A 20,827-nucleotide genomic window follows, 5' to 3' on the forward strand; every position below is an offset into this window, starting at 1 on the left:
GTTGATAACCAGATGCTACTCCTGGCAATGGAGAGCCAGGGCCTTCAAAGCTCTCTTGAGACCAATCCTGGTCTGCGAAAGGAACACGGCATCATCAGCATACAGAAGTATTGGTAGCCTTTTGTCAGATAGTTTTGGGGCATGGATGTCCAAGCTCTGCAGTCATTTGATTAATGCATTAATATAGTTGTTAAACAAAAAAGGTGCAACCCTGCCTCACGCCTTTTGAGGTTGGAATTAATTGGATAATTGGCCCTCTAGATTGAATCGAACACGGAGAGTGGTATTCTCACGTAATTTGTAAATTAATAGTAACAACCACTTGTCAACTGATGGATTTGAGAGTTAATTGACCATAGAAGGCCTCTAGAGATAGAATCAAAGGCGGCTTTGAAATCGACAAATGCTGCAAAAAGGGATCCTTTGTCAGAGCAGACGTATATGTCAATTAAATAGTGCAAAATTAGACAGTGATCCATAACTGATCTACCATACCTGAAGTCAGCTTGTTCTTCCTCCAATAAGCCTTCTTGTTCTAACCAATTACATAGTATTATACAGAGATGTTTAGCGTATAATTTGCTGATTATATTAAGAAGGCTTATTGGTCTATAGTTAGTGGATCATCTCTACTTCTTTTTTTGAAAATAGGAACTATAATAGCGAGACCCCAGTCGTGTGGAATTTGGGCCGTCTGGTCAATATATGTAAATAGAGAGGCCAGCACTGGGGCCCACCAATCAATATTAGATTTCAGTAAATCAGGAGGGATGGAATCATTGCCAGGGGCCCTTCCACTCTTTCTTTGAAGGATCAATTGTTTGATTTCTTGAGGTGTTACAGGGGGCCATTGAAGTGTGGAGTCAGCTGGTAAGTCTATCTAGTAGACTTGTCCTCCATGAATGTGTCCAAGCTCCTTTTAAATCCATCCAAGCTAGTGGCCATTACCACATCCCATGGCAGAGAATTCCATAGATTTCTATGTGGAAAGGTACTTTCTTTTGTTGGTCCTAAATTTCCCAACCGTCAGTTTCATGGGACGATTCCTGCCTGGTTCTAGTTGTGAGAGAGAAAGAAAAATTTATCTCTGTCCACTCTCTCCACACCATGCATACTTTTATACACTTCATTATGTTTTCCCGTAGTCACCTCTTTTCCAAACTAAAAAGCCCCAGATGCTTTTAGCCTTGGTCATAAGGAAGGTGGCTCCAGGCCCCTGATCATCTTGGTTGTCCTCTTCTGCACCTTTTCCAGTTCTATAATATCCTTTTGAGGTATGGTAACCAGTACTCTAAATGTAATTGCACCATAGATTTGTATAAGGACATTATAATATTAGCATTTTTATTTTCAATCCCACTTCCTAATCCCTAGCATGGAATTTATCCCTAGCATGGAATTGGCCTTCTTTATAGCTGCCGTGCACTGCGTTGATACTTTCAAGAAGCTGTCCACCATGTCCCAAAGATCACTCTCCTGGCTAGTCATCGACAGCTCAGACCCCATCAGTGTATATATGAAGCTGGGTTCCCACCCCCAATATGCATCACTTGCAGCTGCTTCCCCCCTTGTGTAGCACTCACTGACTGCTTCCTCACCCACCTATTTCCACTGCTCTGGTTCCCTCTGTCATTCAGTTGGTTTCTTTGCTCCTCTTTCAGCCTTTAGCCTCCTTCCCCCACTCACATTCCTCCTGATTATTTTTCCTTTCCTTCCCCTCCTTCCACATGTTCTTATCCTCACTTCTCTATCACTGACTATTGTGATTTCTTTTGCCCACAGTGTTTTGTTGCCTCTACCTTTCTCCTCCTTCCCAGTTGATGTTCTCTCTCTCTCTTTCTCTCTTCTCCTATCCCCACTCCCCACCCCTATTATTCATATCAGAGGATATTTCTCATGGGTTTATATTGTAGTCTGGAGGTATTCCCTTTCGCCAATAGAATCTGGAGCAGCATCCTTTTATTCCTATCAAACAATAAGCTTTTTTCAGTAGCAACAGGAAGCAGGGTGGAACTGTTGCCTGTCAGGCAAAGCCTCACACACACCCCGCCACCCAGAAGCAAACTAAACTAGCCTGAAGAGTTGAAGGAACCAGATCTTTCAGGACTTAACCCTGCTCCCATTCCAAATTTCTAATCAATGCTATGAGGAATGAGGAGACTCTTTACAAAGAGTCAGGTCTGAGTTTTTTAGTGAGCAAGAAGGACCTTCTACTGTGCCCCCTCCCCAAAAATGCAGCAGATTTGTGTTAGTGCTTCTGCTCTCTGGGCAGAATTAGATATGGGCCCACCACCTCATTGAGTATGACCCCCCCCCACCGTTATAGAGTATTCCCAGCAGTGTCCCATACAGGCACAGACCACCCTAGACCTGCCTAGCTTCAACAAGATTGCTCTTTCATGCCTTCTGCCAAGACTTATGTCCCTTAACTTTTGCTAGATCATGCCCAGTGACTTTTAAGCAGTTTCACTCTGTACAGCATCACAGCTCATTTTGCTGTTGCAGTTTTAATTGTTATCACTATTATTGCATTTATTACAATATCAGTATGGAAACAAATTAGCATGGATGCATTGAAAATTGCCTCTTTGGGTTCCTTAGTGTTCTTCAGCAAAATTGTTCAGCCAGCATTTTATTTAAATATGTGTGTATCTACATGTAGTCACCCCAAATGCACCTCTACTGTATACCAGATGTGCCATTAACTATTTCTGAAAAATAGTTTTAAAAATAGAATAAAATCACTCAGCGTGAGAATACCATGGAATAAGACAACACTAACAGATGGTGTTTATTTTGTCACTGCTTGTGTAAAATTGCCACCTATTCCATCAAACTGGGTCTCTTTAAACTGGAAGCTTTATGTAAAAAGTGCCATACAGAATGCTTTTTTTTTTAATCAGCTGTCATTGAGTTCCTTAAAATATGAACACTTATTTTCATGGTTCCAAGTTTTCTAGGACATGGTGCAATACACACGAGATGGGTTTGTATAAATCTGACACAATGGAAGTATTTTGCCAGAAGCTCCGTCTTGCAATATGCAATCTGTTTTGTTTCCCAAACAAAGTTTGCAAATTTGTTACTTTGCATACTAGTGTACTAAAGACACAAACTCCATAGCGAAGATTAAATCTACCCTGGGGGTTTCTAGCATCAGACACAGTTGTCAGTTTTCTTTCTGCTAGTACCTAATCTGCAATTAATTATTTTCTTCAAAAATATCTTTCTTTCTCACAAATTATATTTTTATTTCCTAAGCACATACATTTCATAATGTAGTTTACATGCTCTGGTAGATGATTCATGGGCAAAACAGCATGTTGTAAGAAAAGTAATTGTTAAATCTGAAACTGGCAGCTGTAGAAATCAATGAAAAGACCCGCAGGACATAATACAGCTTTGCTTGCCTATTCCGTAAGAGTGTTTCTACCTTTTTAAATATATAACCTGTACAAAGTCAATATGAATAAATATTTGAAATCCACAGGGAAAGAGCAGAGCTGACCAAATTTATCACTGTGATAACTTGAGTGGTATTGCAGCCGGAATGAATAGTGTCCAGTTTATTTAAATGTAATTGTCTATGAAGATAAGAAAAACAGTTGTGTGTAAACATGACCAGGAATGGGTGATTTTCAGTGGTTATTATAAGATTAATGTCAGATATATTAGGGTTCTAAACCTGTAGTCAAAAACACACACTGTAGGCTATAATCCATCTGTATTTTCTTCAAAAAGAAAGGGGGAAAAGAAATTATATGGTAAATGACATTAATTTCTCTCCATAGGCTTTGAAGATGCCACTATGAAATTAAAAATCAATGATAACTCAGTTTGCAAGTTACATATAACAGAAAAATAATGGATACATACTCTTAACTAAAAAGCATTTAAGTGCTATTTCAGTAGCATTAGAATGATACAAACACTTGGGCCACAGGATAGATATCTAACCTAACTCTGTAGACATGCCTTGCAAAGAATACCATTATTTTAACTCTTTTTGAGTAAAGCTGTGTCTGATTCGACCCCACCCCCACTTCCCATCTTTCAGTGCAAGTGAAGATAGGTGGATTCCAAATCCCCCACCCCTTCAACTTTTTAAATGAACAATCTCAGAAATAATAGTACAAGAAATGACAGACTGGCTTGTTCTGGAGATAATTCTGGACACTACGATGTTCCACGTGACTAGCAATGCACAGAAAAAAAGCTATGCAGTAGGCTCCAGGTGAATATACACAATTCTATCTGCATTAATAAACAAGTAGGAATATGAAATTCATCTACTTTGCAGAGGCGAGAGGGAGCGCATTCCACCGACCTTGCACAACTTGTTAACCATCAAATTGATACCGATTTGTATCATGGCTTGCCAAGTACTTGATAATCTATCCCACCCCCTATTTCTCTCGAGGAAAGCAGCAAAAAGCATGCCTTCTTCTAGGGTAAATTGCTTGCACATTATTACAGCCCTAATAAATGACAGGCAAGGTCAGTGCAGCACCAGTGTCCCCTTCAATCATTGGTTGAAAGGGATAATGGACAGGATGCAAGGGCCAGTATAGGGACCTACACAGTGCTGGATTTGCACTTTGGATTCAAGCTGCTGATCATGAGTCCTAGAAGTTCAGTGGGTAATTTTTGGCAAGTCAACATCTTTTAGACTCACCAGTTATATTGTGACAATAAATAAGAATCATAAAATACTTTGTACATTGAATAGTGCAAATGAAAAAATGATTGCTATTCCAATAATAATGACTGACATGATGAGGAAAATTACTCACAAAAATCCACTGAAATTAATTTCTCTGAAATTAATTATGAGAAAAAAAGTAATTTTTCTCATAATGTCTGCCAATAATAATAATCAGGATCAGTGTTCCCTCTAACAGGGATTCCCAGATGTTGTTGACTACAACTCTCAGCATCCACAGCTGCAATAGCCGTTGCTTGGGAATGCTGGGAGTTGTAGTCAACAACATCTAGGAATCCCTGTTAGCTGGAACACTGATCAGGATGTATGTGTGTGTATGTATGTGTTTATATATATATATATATATATATATATATATATATATATATATATAAATAATTTTCAGAATCAAAGTGTATCATACACATTCGCTTGTCCAAATCAAGGAGTATATTGATAGAAAAGCCTGGTGTGTCAGCACAGGGTTAATCTAGATGTCAGTCGCAGCTGACACACATCAGTCACTCCCACCTGGACTCTAATGCTTAAGGCATTTGTCTGAAGAGGTGACTGCCGTAAGAGTGATCAGCCGATTTCTGTGATCAGTGCTGATTTCTGTGTTCAGCACTGAAGTCTGAGGCACTTCAGCAGGCAGGGGCGTATCTAGGGTGGGGCAGGCAGAGCACATGCCCCGGGCGCCACTTGAAGGGGGGCACCATTTTAAAAAATAAAATAAAATAAAAATGGCCACCAAAAACAAAATGGCCACAGCACATGCTCAAATGTCCTCTGTGAGGCCCTAAGCCATGCCAGAGGCCATTTGTGCATGCACGGTGGCCATTTTGTTTCCAGCAGCCTTTTAAAAAAATATTTTAAAAATGTCTACCACACATGTTCAAATGGTCCCTGCAAGGCCTTAGAGGTCAGCGGGGGGGGGGAGGGGGAACCTTTTCAGACCCCCTGGCCTTTAGAAAAAACCCCAAAGGGGCTACAGGTTAAAAAAATAAATTTAATGTAATATAAGTCACTGTACACATATTCAGTTTGGCACTATGTACAGAGAATCAGGGCTTGTGAGTTGTGAGCTGAAGCTTATGAGCTAGGATTGTATTCATTTGTTCTTACTTTGCTTCTTGTGATAAGTGAGTTAAATGTGATGTCTTAATAATATGGCTATCAATGGTGAATTTGTCTTTAAATCAGTGTGAAATCCTTAGTATTAAGGCCCACTGGGAGTTTCTTGCTCTCTTTCTCTCATTTTAACTGTCTTTCTGAAATACTAGAATATATTGCAAGCAGTGACACAGTTTACTCTGCATATCCTTTCATTATTTTCAGAGTATCTTGGAAAAGACAAATTCTCCATTTATTTTTAAAACTTATGTAATAGTGATGCTACAAAGCATACTAGAGAATTAGACAGGCACTTCTGTTTAGTTTTCCAAGTGCACCTCCACATAGGATTTGGGTATTTCATGAGCCCCAGCATCCTGAAATTTGTAGTTTTCCAGCATTTTTTGGTCTGGCTACATCCACTGCTAAATAGTTTTTGAAATATGAGCTTGACTTGTATTTTTCAAGTGATATTATGGTAAAGTTATCTGAAAGATGGGTGTCAGATGTTTGGACAGAGGGCACAATTTCAGTGCTTGCCCTAGGCGCTATTTTCCCTAGATAGGCCTCTGGGCCAAGTTGATTAGGGTGTTCAGCTCTTTGGGGAAACACCTTAAGTGTCAAGAGCCTGGGAAGGAGGGTGGCTGATGTGCCAGGGATCTACCGGGGCAGGGTTTCCAAACCCGCCTTGCACACTGTAAGCGATTACAGAAGTGGGAGTTGTAGAACAACTGAACAGGGTTGCCATGAGGGCAGGAAGTATTGTCATCACCACATAGCCAAATCTGACTGGCTGTGTGATAACATGACATTATAAATCTGCCTTTATTATGCCGATTGGAAGGGATTGCTTAAGGAACTGGGGTTTTTTGTTTTTTTTTCTAAATGCAACCTAAATTTAAGATTGGGAGAAGAAGCAGCTCTGAACAGTGCATAAAAAATGTAAGGGAGGAAGCAGAAAGTTTCATGAAACTTCAGCCTTCTTAAATTCTCCCCTTTACCCTCAAAATTTTAATGAGTGGAAATTAAATGTAGCCCAAAATTTAAATGAAAAAGGAGTTCTCTATTTTTTTAAAAGTATGAAACATATCATTAATGACTTTGCCTCTGTGCTAAATTGATTTGAACACTGAAGCAAGATTTGGAGACCCTGCATGTGAGAGCCAGCATCTTTGGTACCTGGGACACCCATGCTGTTGTGGAATTCAATTACATGACCTACTTGGAGGGTACAGTGCTTAGTCCCCCCACTTGGTAGCAATTCAGCTGTGGGCCAATGTTGTGTTCCAAGAGATCCTCCCTCCAAAGGGAGTAAAGAGTGAGGTTTTTCTTTCTGCTTGGCATATTTAGGATACTTTGGAAGGTTTCTTGGTTAGCTGAGATACAGTAAACCGCTGCAGCAATTAAAAGCTGAAGACTTTATCTACATTGAAAAAAAAGTTTTGTTTTTACTGTTGCCTCATGTGTTATTGAAAAATACTGCAGCCATTACAGGGATGTGTTCTCAGACAGATGACAAAGACTGGTGCCATCTGTCTATTGGCAACACCAAAATGCATGCTTTGGTAATAATTTCTTTGCTGAATTACTAGCACTGAAGGCTGACACCACTGCCAGTTTTCACATCTGTGACATTTTATGTCTTTTTGTATACAGTATGTTGTGAGTTCATGGTATAGTATCGGTTTTTGTATTACTACATTGAGATTTTTTTCTTACGTACACACGATTCTCATCAATCATGAAAGAGGGTTTTGCACACAAATATATGTATATGTGCATTAATATGCCTGTGCATCAGCTGGGGCAAAATAATCACACATTAAGCAAAATATTCAGAGTCTGCGTATCATTATTCCTGTTTTCAGAGCAATAGAACTATTCAATTTTTCCACAACAAACGATGTTATTCTATTTGGATTACAACAATGTGTGAACTAGAGCAGTAACAGCAGCACATGCAGTTAAAGTCCTTGGCAACCAGAACAAGCAGAAAAGGGAGAGTCCCTGGCAAGTCATAAAATGGACTGAAGCAAACACAGTGATTCAGAAGGGATACAAAGGTTTAAAGAGGAAATTATTCCTAGCATGGACAGAGCAACTTTGACATAGTGCTGAAATTACAACTATAATTTATGTTATACAGAATTTCCCCTTGCAAAGTGTGGTGACCTATTGATTGTATTTACTCACTTCAAACATGCAAGAGATGAGTAAGGGAAATATGTACTGAGAGACTTTCAAGCTATATGACATTATCTCGAGCTGTGACATTTGTTAGTACTTGTTTTTCTAAGGATGCGAGGAACAGAGCCCTTAGATACTGTTCAGATTTTTTTTTTTTAATTAAAAAATACTTGGTATGGTCTTGTAGGACTGTATTACTTCAGCATTAAGTGGGATAACACGTTTCAACATTCCCTCATGCCAATAACTTCCTGCACACAGAAAGCTAGTACATTAGGGAGATGACTAGGCTAGAATTCTTCTTGCTGTCATGCTAACTCTTCACATGGAGGGAAAAATCAATGTAAGAGAACTTAAAAACATGTGATCCTCCACCTCCATTCAGAACATGGTAGTCTACTACTTTTTCCTTATTAACACACCCTGGTAGCTCAATCTGGAGAGGATTTGGCAATGTGCTTAATTTTCTAAGCATTGTAATTGGCTCTTGGGAAGAGTGTACAGGAGAAGCTGTAGCTCATTGTTCAAACACATTATTTTCATGTACAAGTTACTGATATTAAAAAGTGCAAGTCAGGATATATGCAGTAAGGAAATTGTCCTTTGTGGCTCAAATGACAAGCAACAGATTCTGTGAGTATATTACTCAAGCGGGATAAGATGGAACTGATTCTCTTCCATATTTTCAACTGAAATAGATGGAAAATATCTTCAGCGGCAGTTCCTCTACCTTCTACATTTTCATTACTACAATGAACTTCCCATCCAATACATAATCCAACATTTTTTTTAAAAAAAGAAATTGATTATTTAAACATTGACTAGCAAACAATACACAAACACACACACACACAATAAGGAATATGAAGCACATAAATTCAGTTAGACTAATCACAGCTGGAAATACACAGCTAGCAAAGCTGTGAATTTAGTTATAGGGAAATACAGGGTGAAGCAAGATGAAAACCTTACGTATCAGAGAGTTCTTTGTTTCAGCCAGCTGCTGCCAGCCAGTCTGTCTGTCTTTCAATGTCTCAGAAAGTTGTGTATGAAAATCTAAATAAAATAAAATAAATAAGTTTTAGAGCCAGCTCTTCATCAGCCATCATTGACACTCACAATTGTAGCTGGCATGTTCAGCAGACAAACGTTTCTGAATAATTTGTTTTCACCACCCACCCCAAACCAGCCAAACATTTAGTGTAACTATAACTAAGATCCTGTTACAAAAACATGCCAGCAAAATTACCAAAGTGGGTCTTCAATATTTTTCGTCCCTATGTAACTAGAAGTCTCATGTTCACATTTGAATCTTCCCTTTGGAAAATTAAAAATCACAAAACTTTGCCTTCAGTTAAATTACGCAGCATTGGGACCTCCTTGGACACATGTTTCTACAGGTAAATAAAATATCTTAATTACAAGCGAACATAATCAGGTTAATTTCTGACAATTGTGAACTAAAGGGTGACCAAGTGATCCAGAACAAACACATCTGAATAAATCTAATATCACATTACCCATTTATACTACCATATCTTAGCAGTACCTAGTAAAAAGGTAATTTTTAGAGTCTCTCATAAAGCTTAAATGAGACAATAATTTTGAGGGCTAATAATAAAATATATTAAGAAAGACAAATCACATTGTTAGTCTAAACTGAATTAGAGATAATTCTCTTCAGTGAATACATGAACATAAAATCAATACTGAACTGAAATCATATTAATGTCAAAATAACAATATTTACATAATGCAAGATTATAGAAAATTAATCTGTAATCACAAGGTCTAAGAGAAATATCCAAAAAGCACAGGAAGGAGCTTGTTTTGCAAACAACTTCAAGAAGATTCTGAAGTAGCTTAGATTTACATGACAGAATAATTTCACTCAGATATGAGGAATTATTGTTTATATAGAAATATTTAATGTGCAAAGTACTTCATGTTTTTTTGTATACCTTGTCATCATATCATCTTTTTGAACTGGGTAATTTGTCCTATGGGCTGATGATCCCAGCCTTTCCCCTCCTCCTGTGCTTTTCTCCAAGGGGATTACTGATGGGTAGATACCCAAGGGTGCTGGGTTAGACCAGCAGGGTCTGCCTCTTCTTGATTGGTTTTCACTGCATCACCACTGTCCTTACTAGGGCTGCCGTCCCCCAACTTTTGACCCGGATTCCAGACTTTCCCCCCTCCTGTGCAGTACAATAAGAGCTCCTAGTGGCTCGGTCGCTAAATCATACATGGGCTTTGGTTTTATACACATGTTCAGAGGAATAGTGTTTCTATCCAAATCAGCACAAGAAATCCAGCTTGTTCAGACACAATTCAACAACAAATAAATTCATCTAGAAATAAGCATCAGATGGTTCATCTTATTGGGTTGAACCATCTGAGGGTTTAGATTTTGGATTTAGATTTAGAAAATACAATATTGGGTTGAATACTGCTCTTTGAGGGTCAAGGGACTTTTCTTTTGTTCTACCTATTCTGCTGCTTTCTGCCTCCAGGTCAGGAAACTATGGGGCTGCAAGGTGTCCCTGCCGCCCTTACAAAGACACCATAACTTGCCTCCATGGGATTCCTTGACTGTGATCCAGAGAAGGGTGCTTGAACTGTGGTGTAGCAGGGGCATGTGTGGCTTTCCTTTATTCCCCTTACAGAGGCTCCATGCTTTGTTCCATCTGGCCACCCTAGGCTGATCTGCTTTACTTAATAGTTTATTAATTAAAAGAGCACTGAGTCTAAGCCACATTTGGTTTCTGTGTTATTCAAAACAACTCAATTGCACATGTATATTTAAAATATAAGATAAAGTAAAGTACCATGTTCACTACATACTGCCTGTGCTAATTATTTAACATACATCTTCTCACTCCAAGAAGTAGTTTCTTCGTACAAACATGCTAGTTGTTGTTGTTATTGTTATTATTATTATTATTATCGAGAAGAAGAAGAAGAAGAAGAAGAAGAAGAAGATTTCTATACCGCCCTTCCAAAAATGGCTCAGGGCAGTTTACACAGAGAAATAATAAATAAATGAGATGGATCCCTGTCCCCAAAGGGCTCACAATCTAAAATAAACATAAGAAAATAGACACCAGCTACAGTCACTGGAGGTACTGGTTATGGAAGCAACCTTATTGAACAACTGTGAAGTAGGAATTTGTGAACTAGTTCAGGGGGGGCGCTGCAGTTTGGGGGTTCAAGTTAGAACCGAAACACACACACCCCCATTCTGACCGGACCGAACCGAACCCCACTCCCCAGTTCAATTTTAAATAAATAAATAAATAAATAAATAAATAATTTTTTTTTAACCTGTAGGCCCTTTGAGGGGCTTCCTAAAGGCTGCAGGGGGGTGTCTGCAAAGGTTTCCCTCATCACGCCGGCCTCTTAATTCACCGCCGTGGCCCATCCCAGGCCTGCAAAGATTGGTGCGGTGGCCATTTTGGAGGCTGCTGCGCAAGCTCGAATGGCCTCTGTGAGGCTTGGCATGGCCTAGGGCCTTGCAGGGACCATTTGAGCATGCACAGTGGCCATTTTGTTTTCAGCGACCAATTATTTTTTAATTTTTTAAAAATGGCTGCTGCACATGCTCAAATGGTCCCTGTGAGGCCCTAGCCATGATAGGCCTCACAGAGGCCATTCGAGCATGCACGGTGGCCTCCAAAACTGCACACTGATCTTTGCAGGCCAGAACGGGCCAGAAAATCAGCCCAGGATGGGCCGTGGTGGCGAATTAAGAGGACAGTGGGGGGAGGAGGGACTTTTTAGGACCCCCCTCCCAGTGGCCTTTAGGAAGCCCCCCAAAGGGGCTAAAGCCAGTTCCATGCACACACCCCTACTGTGAGGTACTCTGCTACTTACAAATTGATGAAGGGCTGGTGGCAAACCTAACCAAGAGCTGAATTAAGGTTACGAAGCAGGGGCCTTGGGAACTTAGATTTCAGAGTGAGCAGACACAGAGCTCTCCTGTTCTACGGATTCTCCACAGCAGTGAGTTGCCTTTATTCCCAAGTTATCTTATTTTTAGTAGACTATGTATATATTACACCAATTAACATATTCAGATTTTATGCAAAGTGCAGACTTCTTTTTGGCAAGCAGTGCCCAGTATTTCCATGGTTTTTGCAACAGATTCTGAAGGGTTAACTGCAGGGAAGGCAGGTTTGCCTTCCCTTCCCCGCAGGTGTTCCAAGGGGGTTCCCTGTGTGGGTGGACTGGTGGTGCAGTTGAGCAGCAGCCCTCCTACCACCTGCCAGCACCTCACCCAGCAACTCCAGGAAGTACTGCTGCTCTGCCCTCCTGGAGTCCCGGTAATGCACCACACAACTGCTGTAGCCTCCCCCCTTCCCGAGTGTTTCTGCAAGCAGCCGTGGCAGATACACAATCAGAAAAATTGGGTTAGTGGAGTGCATGCTTTGCTAACCTTGTTTTTTTTTGGGGGGGGGCATTTAAGTGGGTTTGATGCTGGGAGCCACACAGCTCCTGTTGCAGCACACAACCAGCAGAAATTGGACTGGGCTCCCTTAGCCCAGTTTCGGCTGGTCATGAGAATAACCTCTTTGACTGTTTTCACTATCTGGTCTTGGCAACTGAGTCCTTAGAGATATGAATGGGTCCTCTACCTGTATGGAAGCATATGCACTCATACCACTGTGGAAGAAGTCTGCCAAGTAGCAGCATCTGCAAGAAGCTGAGCTAAAGCCAATCTCTCCTTGTTGCTAACACCACTGAGGTATTTGAACTTTGGGCAACTGAAGGATGCTTTTGAAATTATCAACTTCTGTTTCTCCCCATCTTTAGGGGTTCAGAATTTATCTGGGCTTTTGTTGTTGTTGTTGCAGACCAGCACTGACACTAGAGAAATTTACTTTTCTGCTGCGTTGGTTTGTTGAAATCTTGACACAGACTAGTGGTGCCAACTAACTTTTTCAACTCAGAGAATAATTTTATAAAGCTCATCACAATGGAAAGGCAAGCTCTTCAATTTACCCAACATTTTTTCTGTTCAGACAATTTTACAGGACTATCCCTCTTTCCTTTACTTACAACCTCTGGAAGCAGCAATGGAACAAGAGATGGAGATAATAAAGGACTAAGGAAGGGAAAATGTTTCCCTATCTCACTTTGTTTCTCTGATGCACTCATGCCAGAAGCTGCAGCAGTGGTACAGGGGCTGGGAAGATCTTTTTCTTCCACTTTCCAGACCCATCTTCCCAGAATTCTGCTCCTTAGTGCACTGGTAACAAAGGGAAATTTGTAGTGGCTCTTTGGACATGTAGCTGTTCCAAGGCTTATAGCAGGGCTATTGCAAATTTCCTTTTATTTCCAGCATACAAAGGGCAGTGTGTTGAAGTGACAGAAGAGGGGAAAGGAATTTAAAAGCCTCTCAGACCATGTGTTGTCAGTTCTTTTGGCGTGAGTGAACCATGGAAACAAAAAAACGGGAATAGAAGGAGAAAACACTTCCCCAGTCATTGCCCCCTCCAACACTTGTCCTACTGCTGCTGCTCCAGGGAGGTGTAAATAAATGAAGTGGGTGTGTTGTTCTGAGGTTGTGAGATTGGTAGGAGGGTTGAGGTTGAGGAACCAGGAGACTGACAAATTGGGCATTTACAAAGCCTCAAATTAGATAATCATTCATTTTTTTCCTGAAATTTTTTCTGTTCTTTGGGGAAAGGATATCACCATTTCTAAGTCAGTCTAAAGTGATCAGGAAAATGCCATCTTGTACAGACTGCTGCATGTGCACTTTGCCACAGCTTTCTCTTCCTTCAATTCATTCATTGATTGGTTTTCTTTCGGTCCAGTTTCCCAATGCACCTTTGTATTTCACCAATGTACCACTTGCATACCTTGGTAAACTTGGAGTGGGGGGAAGAGATGTAACTGAGCAAAGTAAATGAAAGTTGCAGAGAACTGCACTTTCACAAATTCTGTACTTAATTTTAGAAGTTCTTCATATTAAATTGGACTGAAGCCAATGCAGAAAACAGAGCAGAGCAAACCCACATAAAAACTATGTAACAGAAGTGGAAAGAACTTTATACCTGACAAAGAGTTACTTGCCCACACAGTGATTCCATGAGAATGAAACGATTTTCCAAATCTAAACCCTCAGATGGTTCAACCCAATATGAGAACACTGATGCATATTTCTACATGAATTTATTTGCTGCTGAATTAAGTGTATGAAAAACCTGGATTTCTTGTGCTGATTTGGATAGAAACGCTATTCCTTTGAATATGTGTATAAAACCCTAAACCCATGTGTGATTTAGCAAGCGAGCCACTAAATGCTCTTATTATACTGCATACATAAAGGAGTCTGATGTGTGAAAAAGTTGGTTTCAGAGGTTCAAACCAGAGCTGGTATCAGTGATTCAAACCATGTCATTTTCAGGTGCTCTTGTCCAGATCTAATCAGTTGAGCTTTATGTCTGATGAGGCATACCCTTGATTTTAAAGCACCAGAGAAAATATTGCAGATTTTCAAGGGTACTTCATTGCAAGTAAAAAGCTATGAATAATACTAAGAAATATGTAGTCAAGCAAAAACTTCTTTAAAAATAAAAGATTGGTACTGAATATTAAATACTAAAAATAGTTCATTTTATCATACGCAAAAATGCAATAATTCATATGGCATTTTCTCATTTTAGTATTGCTAGTGATAATCCAGAATATATCTTAAATGAAAGTGTTGCTATGAATGCATAAAAATATTATACAATTATATAATAGCAGACTAATATCAGTTTTTATTGGACAATAGGATGAAGGAATGCTATGTTAAATTATTGACGGGGTGGGCATTGTAACATATTAAAAACCTTTTAAAGGTATGAGATACAACAGAATATATTAAGATTAAAATGCTATTCTTTAGATTTGAAAGGAGGACACAGTATGTGACATCATCCTGAGAACACACCCTGAATCCCCATGCGGAATCTCCATGCTGACAAGCTTAGAAGACCCACACAGAAGCTGCCTTAGGACATTACGGCAAACCTCAGGCAACTATGCCAGAGGTTTGGGTTTCTGGTTGTCCGGAATCAGGGACCCTTGGTTCTGTCCAAAAAATTACCTGAAGTTTCAGGACACAAATCTGAATTGCCATCCTCGGTTGCTCTTTTGTTTTGTGGGGGATAACTCCAGTTCGGAAGTGGCATTGTGCTGTCCAAAGGCTGCCTCTGTTTCTAACTGGAGTTGAGGGTAGGAATTTCCTCTCTCTCACAGTAGTTGGTTGCTTGCTGTTGCTGACCATCATTAGACAGAGAAAACCTGAGTATAGTCTGGTAGCACAGCAGGGGAAATGGAGGCAAGCCGCTGGTCAAACAGACCCACTGTTTCCTATTATGTGCAAAGGCAGCCATACAGTGTTTGTCCGAAGAGATGATGATGATAATGATGATGATGATTTTTACATTTATATCCCGCTCTTCCTCCAAGGAGCCCAGAGCGGTGTACTACATACTTGAGTTTCTCTTTCACAACCCTGTGAAGTAGGTTAGGCTGAGAAAGAAGAGACTGGCCCAGTCTCACCCAGCTAGTATCATGGCTGAATGGGGATTTGAAATAATGGCTGTAACCATGAACAGATTATTTCCAGAAGTGAAAGGCTGGGGTGTCCCAGCCTTCCAGTCATGGTAAGAAACTACTTGCAAACCTGCAGTCAGTTGTTCCACAGAGTAAGGAGAATTTGGGGAGGGAACTAAAACCAGCCCTACTTTCCACCCCAGACAATTGAATGGCATTAAGCGTATCCAGCTGGAAGGGATAAGCAAGCAGCCACAATGGTAGTTCAGGGAACAGAATCATGCATGCATCGGCCAATTTTTTTTAAAATCAAGCTAGAAATATGCTTTCAGAAGGTAGTAACGTGCTCCCTTCCATGCTCGTATGGCCTCTAGCCAGACTGCGGCATAAACTTTAGTTGATTAATCAATGTAGGTCAATGTTGATATATGAGGAAAAATTGTAATGAAAGGGACTACGAGTTAAAACACACTTGCTCATGTTCTGGACAAGAACATTTTTGTTCCTTTCTGTTACAATAACAGAATGAAAAATAAAATATTAAGGATGGCCTCCTCTTCTAATGAGTAGTAGCTTTTTGTTCATTACATTGTCAGTTATCTCACACTTACTGCAATATTTTTTTAAAAAACCCTCATATGCTGCCCCTTTTGAACAGACAGTACAATCAAAAAGGTTACTCTCTGTTGATCTGGTCCAAAGTTACAATGCAAAGGAAGATATATATAAAATCCCATGACCATGTAGACATTTTCAGATAAGAAGTAAGCTAGTGTGTACAAAAGGTCTTGAAAAAATGGGAAAGGAAAAAAAATGTGATGTACCATACAGAATCTGTTGGTACATTTGTGATCACTCATGCAGAAAGTTATAAAAGATATCTAGCGATACAAAGCAAGTTACATAGGATACCTAGCCAAACTTCCCTTCTATAAGCACTCTCTTCAAGAGAAGACTTCTCATGCATGAGACAAAAAATGATCACTAAGAAAAAGACATTAAAAATTGATAGAAAGATTTCTAAGAAACAGAAATGTTCTCCTTAAGCATATGGATTTTTATATTTCTTATACAAATATAAGTGAGTATTTTTTTATTCCACCCAGCACCCCACCTCAATTTAGAAGCGAATATAAAAAACTCATACATGTTAATATAACAACAAATAGAGCTATTCTAATTTTCAGTAACACTTAAAACTTTGTTAGTAAGTCTGCATTTATATTATTTGCAAATATGTGTTAATACATAGTTTGCATCTAATGCCCTTTTTAATACAAGCATTTATGATGAGATGGCCTTTAGGAACCACCTTTTCCACAAAAGGCCTCTCTTCAAATACTTAACCCACTGCCACATTCTACCCCACTTCCGGGAGAAAGAAAAGTAATCCCTTTTTAAAACCCTGGTAATGACATTTGTGTGGTTGTGAGGGTTAGAAGCAGGCAACAGATACAAGATATTACAGAACCAAAACAAAATAACCTTATTGTAGGGATAAGAATAAGATGAAGTTTTGTGAAAATATAGGATATGGTAGTGTTGTTTACTTGTTAGTTTCAGAAAAGTGAAGGAATGAAGTATAGGTGGGCTGAATTAGCACTTATCCCTAAACTAATTCCAAAGCCAATTACCCTCCCTAACACTCCATTAGTTTTACCTGATAAAGTCCTCCTCCTTTTGCCAATTCCCCTACAAAGACCTGACTCCACCCCAGTTCAACTCACAGAACTTGGAGAATTCTTCACAACCTCTGGGGGTTCATACCAGTGGTGGCTGGTGCTTCCTGGGACTGAAGGGGGTGGGGTGCTAGGCAGAGCAGGTGATGGGCGGAGCCACAGGTAACGACAGATGGAGCCAATTGTGGGCAGCTGCAGAGGTGGAGTCAGGACTAGGCAGGTGCCTTAGCAATAACTAGTAAAGTGTAGATTTGAAGCTAACAAGTGGGATCAAAATAAAAACAGACTAAAGGGGGTGGGATCCATCATTACAAACAAATTAACTCTATAAAGGCCAACACCAAGTGAATTCTTCACAGCAGTCAATATGTGTATAAAGTGAGTCAATATGTATTCAATAAGGATAGCTATCAGGCTCCAACCCTGCCCTGCCCTCAGGGATGTATCTAGGAAAAATAGCGCCTAGGGCAAGCACTAAAATTGTGCCCCTATCCAAACATCTGACATCCATCTTTCAGATAACTTAACATAATATCAGCTCAAAAATACAACTCCAGTCACTTTCAGGAGCAACAGGTTGTAAGTAACACGCACATGAATACACACATACAACCACACATGTGGCACATATGTGCCAGTCGCCTTCCCAAGGAAATTCAGCACATCCATGTGCTGGGCATGCCTCCATAGAGCTAAGCAGTAAAAACTCTCTTTAGCAAATGCTCTGCCACCTCAGCACACCTCACTACAGGTTGCTGCCTCCAAGAAATTCAGGGATGGGTTTTTTCTGTCCAAACAGCTTTTGCCTTAAAGAGAGATGGTTGCAATGGGAAAGCAACAAGCAGACTGGACAGTAAACTTTGTCTAGTTTATTAAATGCACTAGTCAATCAGAATCACAGCATGACTATTCAATGTGTCTTTTAAAAACAATTGTGTTCAAAGTAAAAAGGGAGTTGCATTGATTTTTTAAAAGACATTCTAAAATAACTTTTTTTAGAAGGCAAGAAAACTTGAGCAAATCTACTTGGGATGCACAGGCAATAAAAACTCGAGTACAACTCAGTTAAATTGAAGGGATAATTTACAGCACATTAAGCACTTATTTCAAAAGACAAGCCATTTATCAGTATGGTAAGCCTGCACAACACAGGGATGGCAATACATTGCAAAAGCAACATTTCTGAGTGTGAATTCTTACAGCAGGGTGGTTTTGTGTTTGTTTTTTAAGCACCACACAAGTTAAAGGCAGGCACTTTCCAAGTCTGAAAACCCATAAACCTTATAATCAGATTACTTGACAAATATGCAGATAAAGATAGAGCTCTGTATAGAAAATTAAACAGCATGCAAGTGAATATTTCCATTTTTTTCCTTGCCTCTCCCCCGCCCCACTCTTCAGTTTTGACAGCTTACAAGGTATTAAACCAACATTATATTTTTAAAGGATGTTTTGTCCACTTACTTTTGTGCCATCTATATCTGTTTTTTAAATGCTCGGGTCCATTGTATTTTTCTGAATCCCCAGATCAGGGGAAAAACTAGACTAGGGCAGAGGCCATTTGAGCATGTGTGGTGGCCATTTTTTTTATTTTTTAAAAATGGCCACCGCAGATGTTCAAATGGTCCCTGCAAGGTCCTAGGCCTTGCTAGGCCTTGCAGAGGCCTTTTCAGCAAGTGACCTCCAAAATGGCCATCACACTGATCTTTGTAGGCCTGAAATCAGACCAGGAAGGGCTGCGGTAGTGATCTAAGAGGCTGGCAGGGGGAGGGGGAACCTTTGCAGACGCCCCCCTGCTGCCCTTAGGAAGTTCCCTGAAGGGGCTACAAGTTAATACTTTTGAATTTTTTTAAAAAATTGTGAATTGGGGAGGGGGGGTGGACAACATGGCACTGGTGCACCCCCCCAAGTGGTGCCTAGGGCACATGCCCTGGCTGCCCCCCTAGTTTCACCTATGCCCTTGTTAATGTGCATGTTGTTAACATGTTAATTTGAACACTTGACCATAACCTTCACAATGCAATCAGGAACCTTAACTTTGCAAGTTCCACAGTGTGTGGCTAGAGCCTTCCAAGTACCCAGCTGCACACTTCAGGGCAGATCCTGCTTCCACAAAGTTGTCCCCTGTTTACATTCATTAAATTTGCTAAAAAGGATTCAACTCCCACTGTATTTCATTTCTGTAATGAAATATACAATATTTCTGCTAACTTGGCAAAGAGGCACCTTTTAAAGTGGTGATTCTGTTTATTTAGTAGGGGGAGAGTAACTGGCCATATCCACCCCCAGCACAGTACGTCCAGTGACTGTTGCTGGTGTCTATCTTAAGTTTCTTTTTAGGTTGTGAGCCCTTTGGGAACAGGGTTCCATCTTATTTGTTTGTTATTTATCAGTGTAAACCACCCTGAGCCATTTTTGGAAGGGTGGTATAGAAATCAAATTAATAATAATAATAATAATAATAATAATAATAATATTTGCCCCCAGTGAGGCACTACCTTGGCGTGGTTGTGGGGCTTGCATGCTCTGAGGAAGGTGAGAGCTATGCCAGAGGTCCAACCATATTGGACAGGTCTCACCAGAGAAGCCAGACGAAGACTGCCTCTCCCATCAACAATATGGTGAGACATAACTTTAATAAATCTATACTGGATCAATCGTCACCCAGGTCAACAAGGACCGTGCCAGATGCTGGAGTCCCTGGACATATGGTGGCAAGTGGGCTACAGGACTCAGGATCTTCAGTTGAGCAACCAGGGCTGGAGACAGCAAAGCTACTGGAAGAAACGTCGCTTAACCGAAAAAAATATACAAAAAAGGCCAACAAGGAAATAATGATCTGCTATTACAAGTCTAATCCAACTAGAAGAGGTTATTTAAAAAGAATGTACCAAACTTGGAAAGAGAAGCATCCAGATACAGAAATAACAGAACAAACGCTAGCAGACCAGAGAAGATTCATAATAAATAAAGTATTCACAGAAATTGAGCTGGAAGAACCGCAAAGAGCAACATAGGCTCAAGATATGGAAGAAGAATTAACACCAACTGAAGAAGTTGCTCAGGCGCAGCTGGAGGAGGTGTTGGAAATAGAGGATGCCACTGTTGCTGAACTGTTTCAAAATCAAAACCAGGCAACCTCCCCTTTGCCTTCACCTCAAAAACCCGAATGCCATTTAACAGAAAAGCAACAAGAACTAAAGGAAAAAAATAACTGAGCACATGAACCAAACAACCACCAGGGTTTGACTTTCAGCTCTAAAAACAGTGGCCAAAAACCAACTTGCTCAGGCATTAAAAGATGTCAATGCTGCACTTGCAGAAATAACAACCAATAATTTGCAAGAAACAAACCAACTAATGTACAGTGCAGCAACAATACCAACACAAGAGCTCGGATATAAGATCAGCAGACCTGTAAAAAAAGAAAGTAGTACATCACCTAAATGGAAGATTAGATTAGAAAATAAAATCGCCAGGCTTAGATTGGATGCTAGTAAATTGAAAGATAGACAAAAAACTGAAGAATGAAAACACCAAACAGTATCTGATCCAAAAATACCATCTAGATTCAAGGAAAATTAGAGAAGTCCTG

At 40.0% G+C, this 20,827-nt stretch overlaps 1 protein-coding gene across 18 annotated transcripts in view; it reads right to left on the reverse strand.

The window, feature by feature from the left end:
- The window catches only part of TENM2 (teneurin transmembrane protein 2), a 1,486,671-nt gene that overhangs the window by 650,540 nt on the left and 815,304 nt on the right, over positions 1-20,827 (reverse strand). For all 18 annotated transcript variants that reach the window (XM_053288965.1, XM_053288966.1, XM_053288972.1 and 15 more), the window contains one exon: positions 8,975-9,058. In XM_053288965.1, coding sequence (XP_053144940.1) covers positions 8,975-9,058 — 84 coding nt within the window. The remainder of the gene's footprint in view (positions 1-8,974; positions 9,059-20,827) is intronic.

This window comes from Hemicordylus capensis, chromosome 2, assembly GCF_027244095.1.
Source record: "Hemicordylus capensis ecotype Gifberg chromosome 2, rHemCap1.1.pri, whole genome shotgun sequence".
NCBI lineage: Eukaryota > Metazoa > Chordata > Lepidosauria > Squamata > Cordylidae > Hemicordylus > Hemicordylus capensis.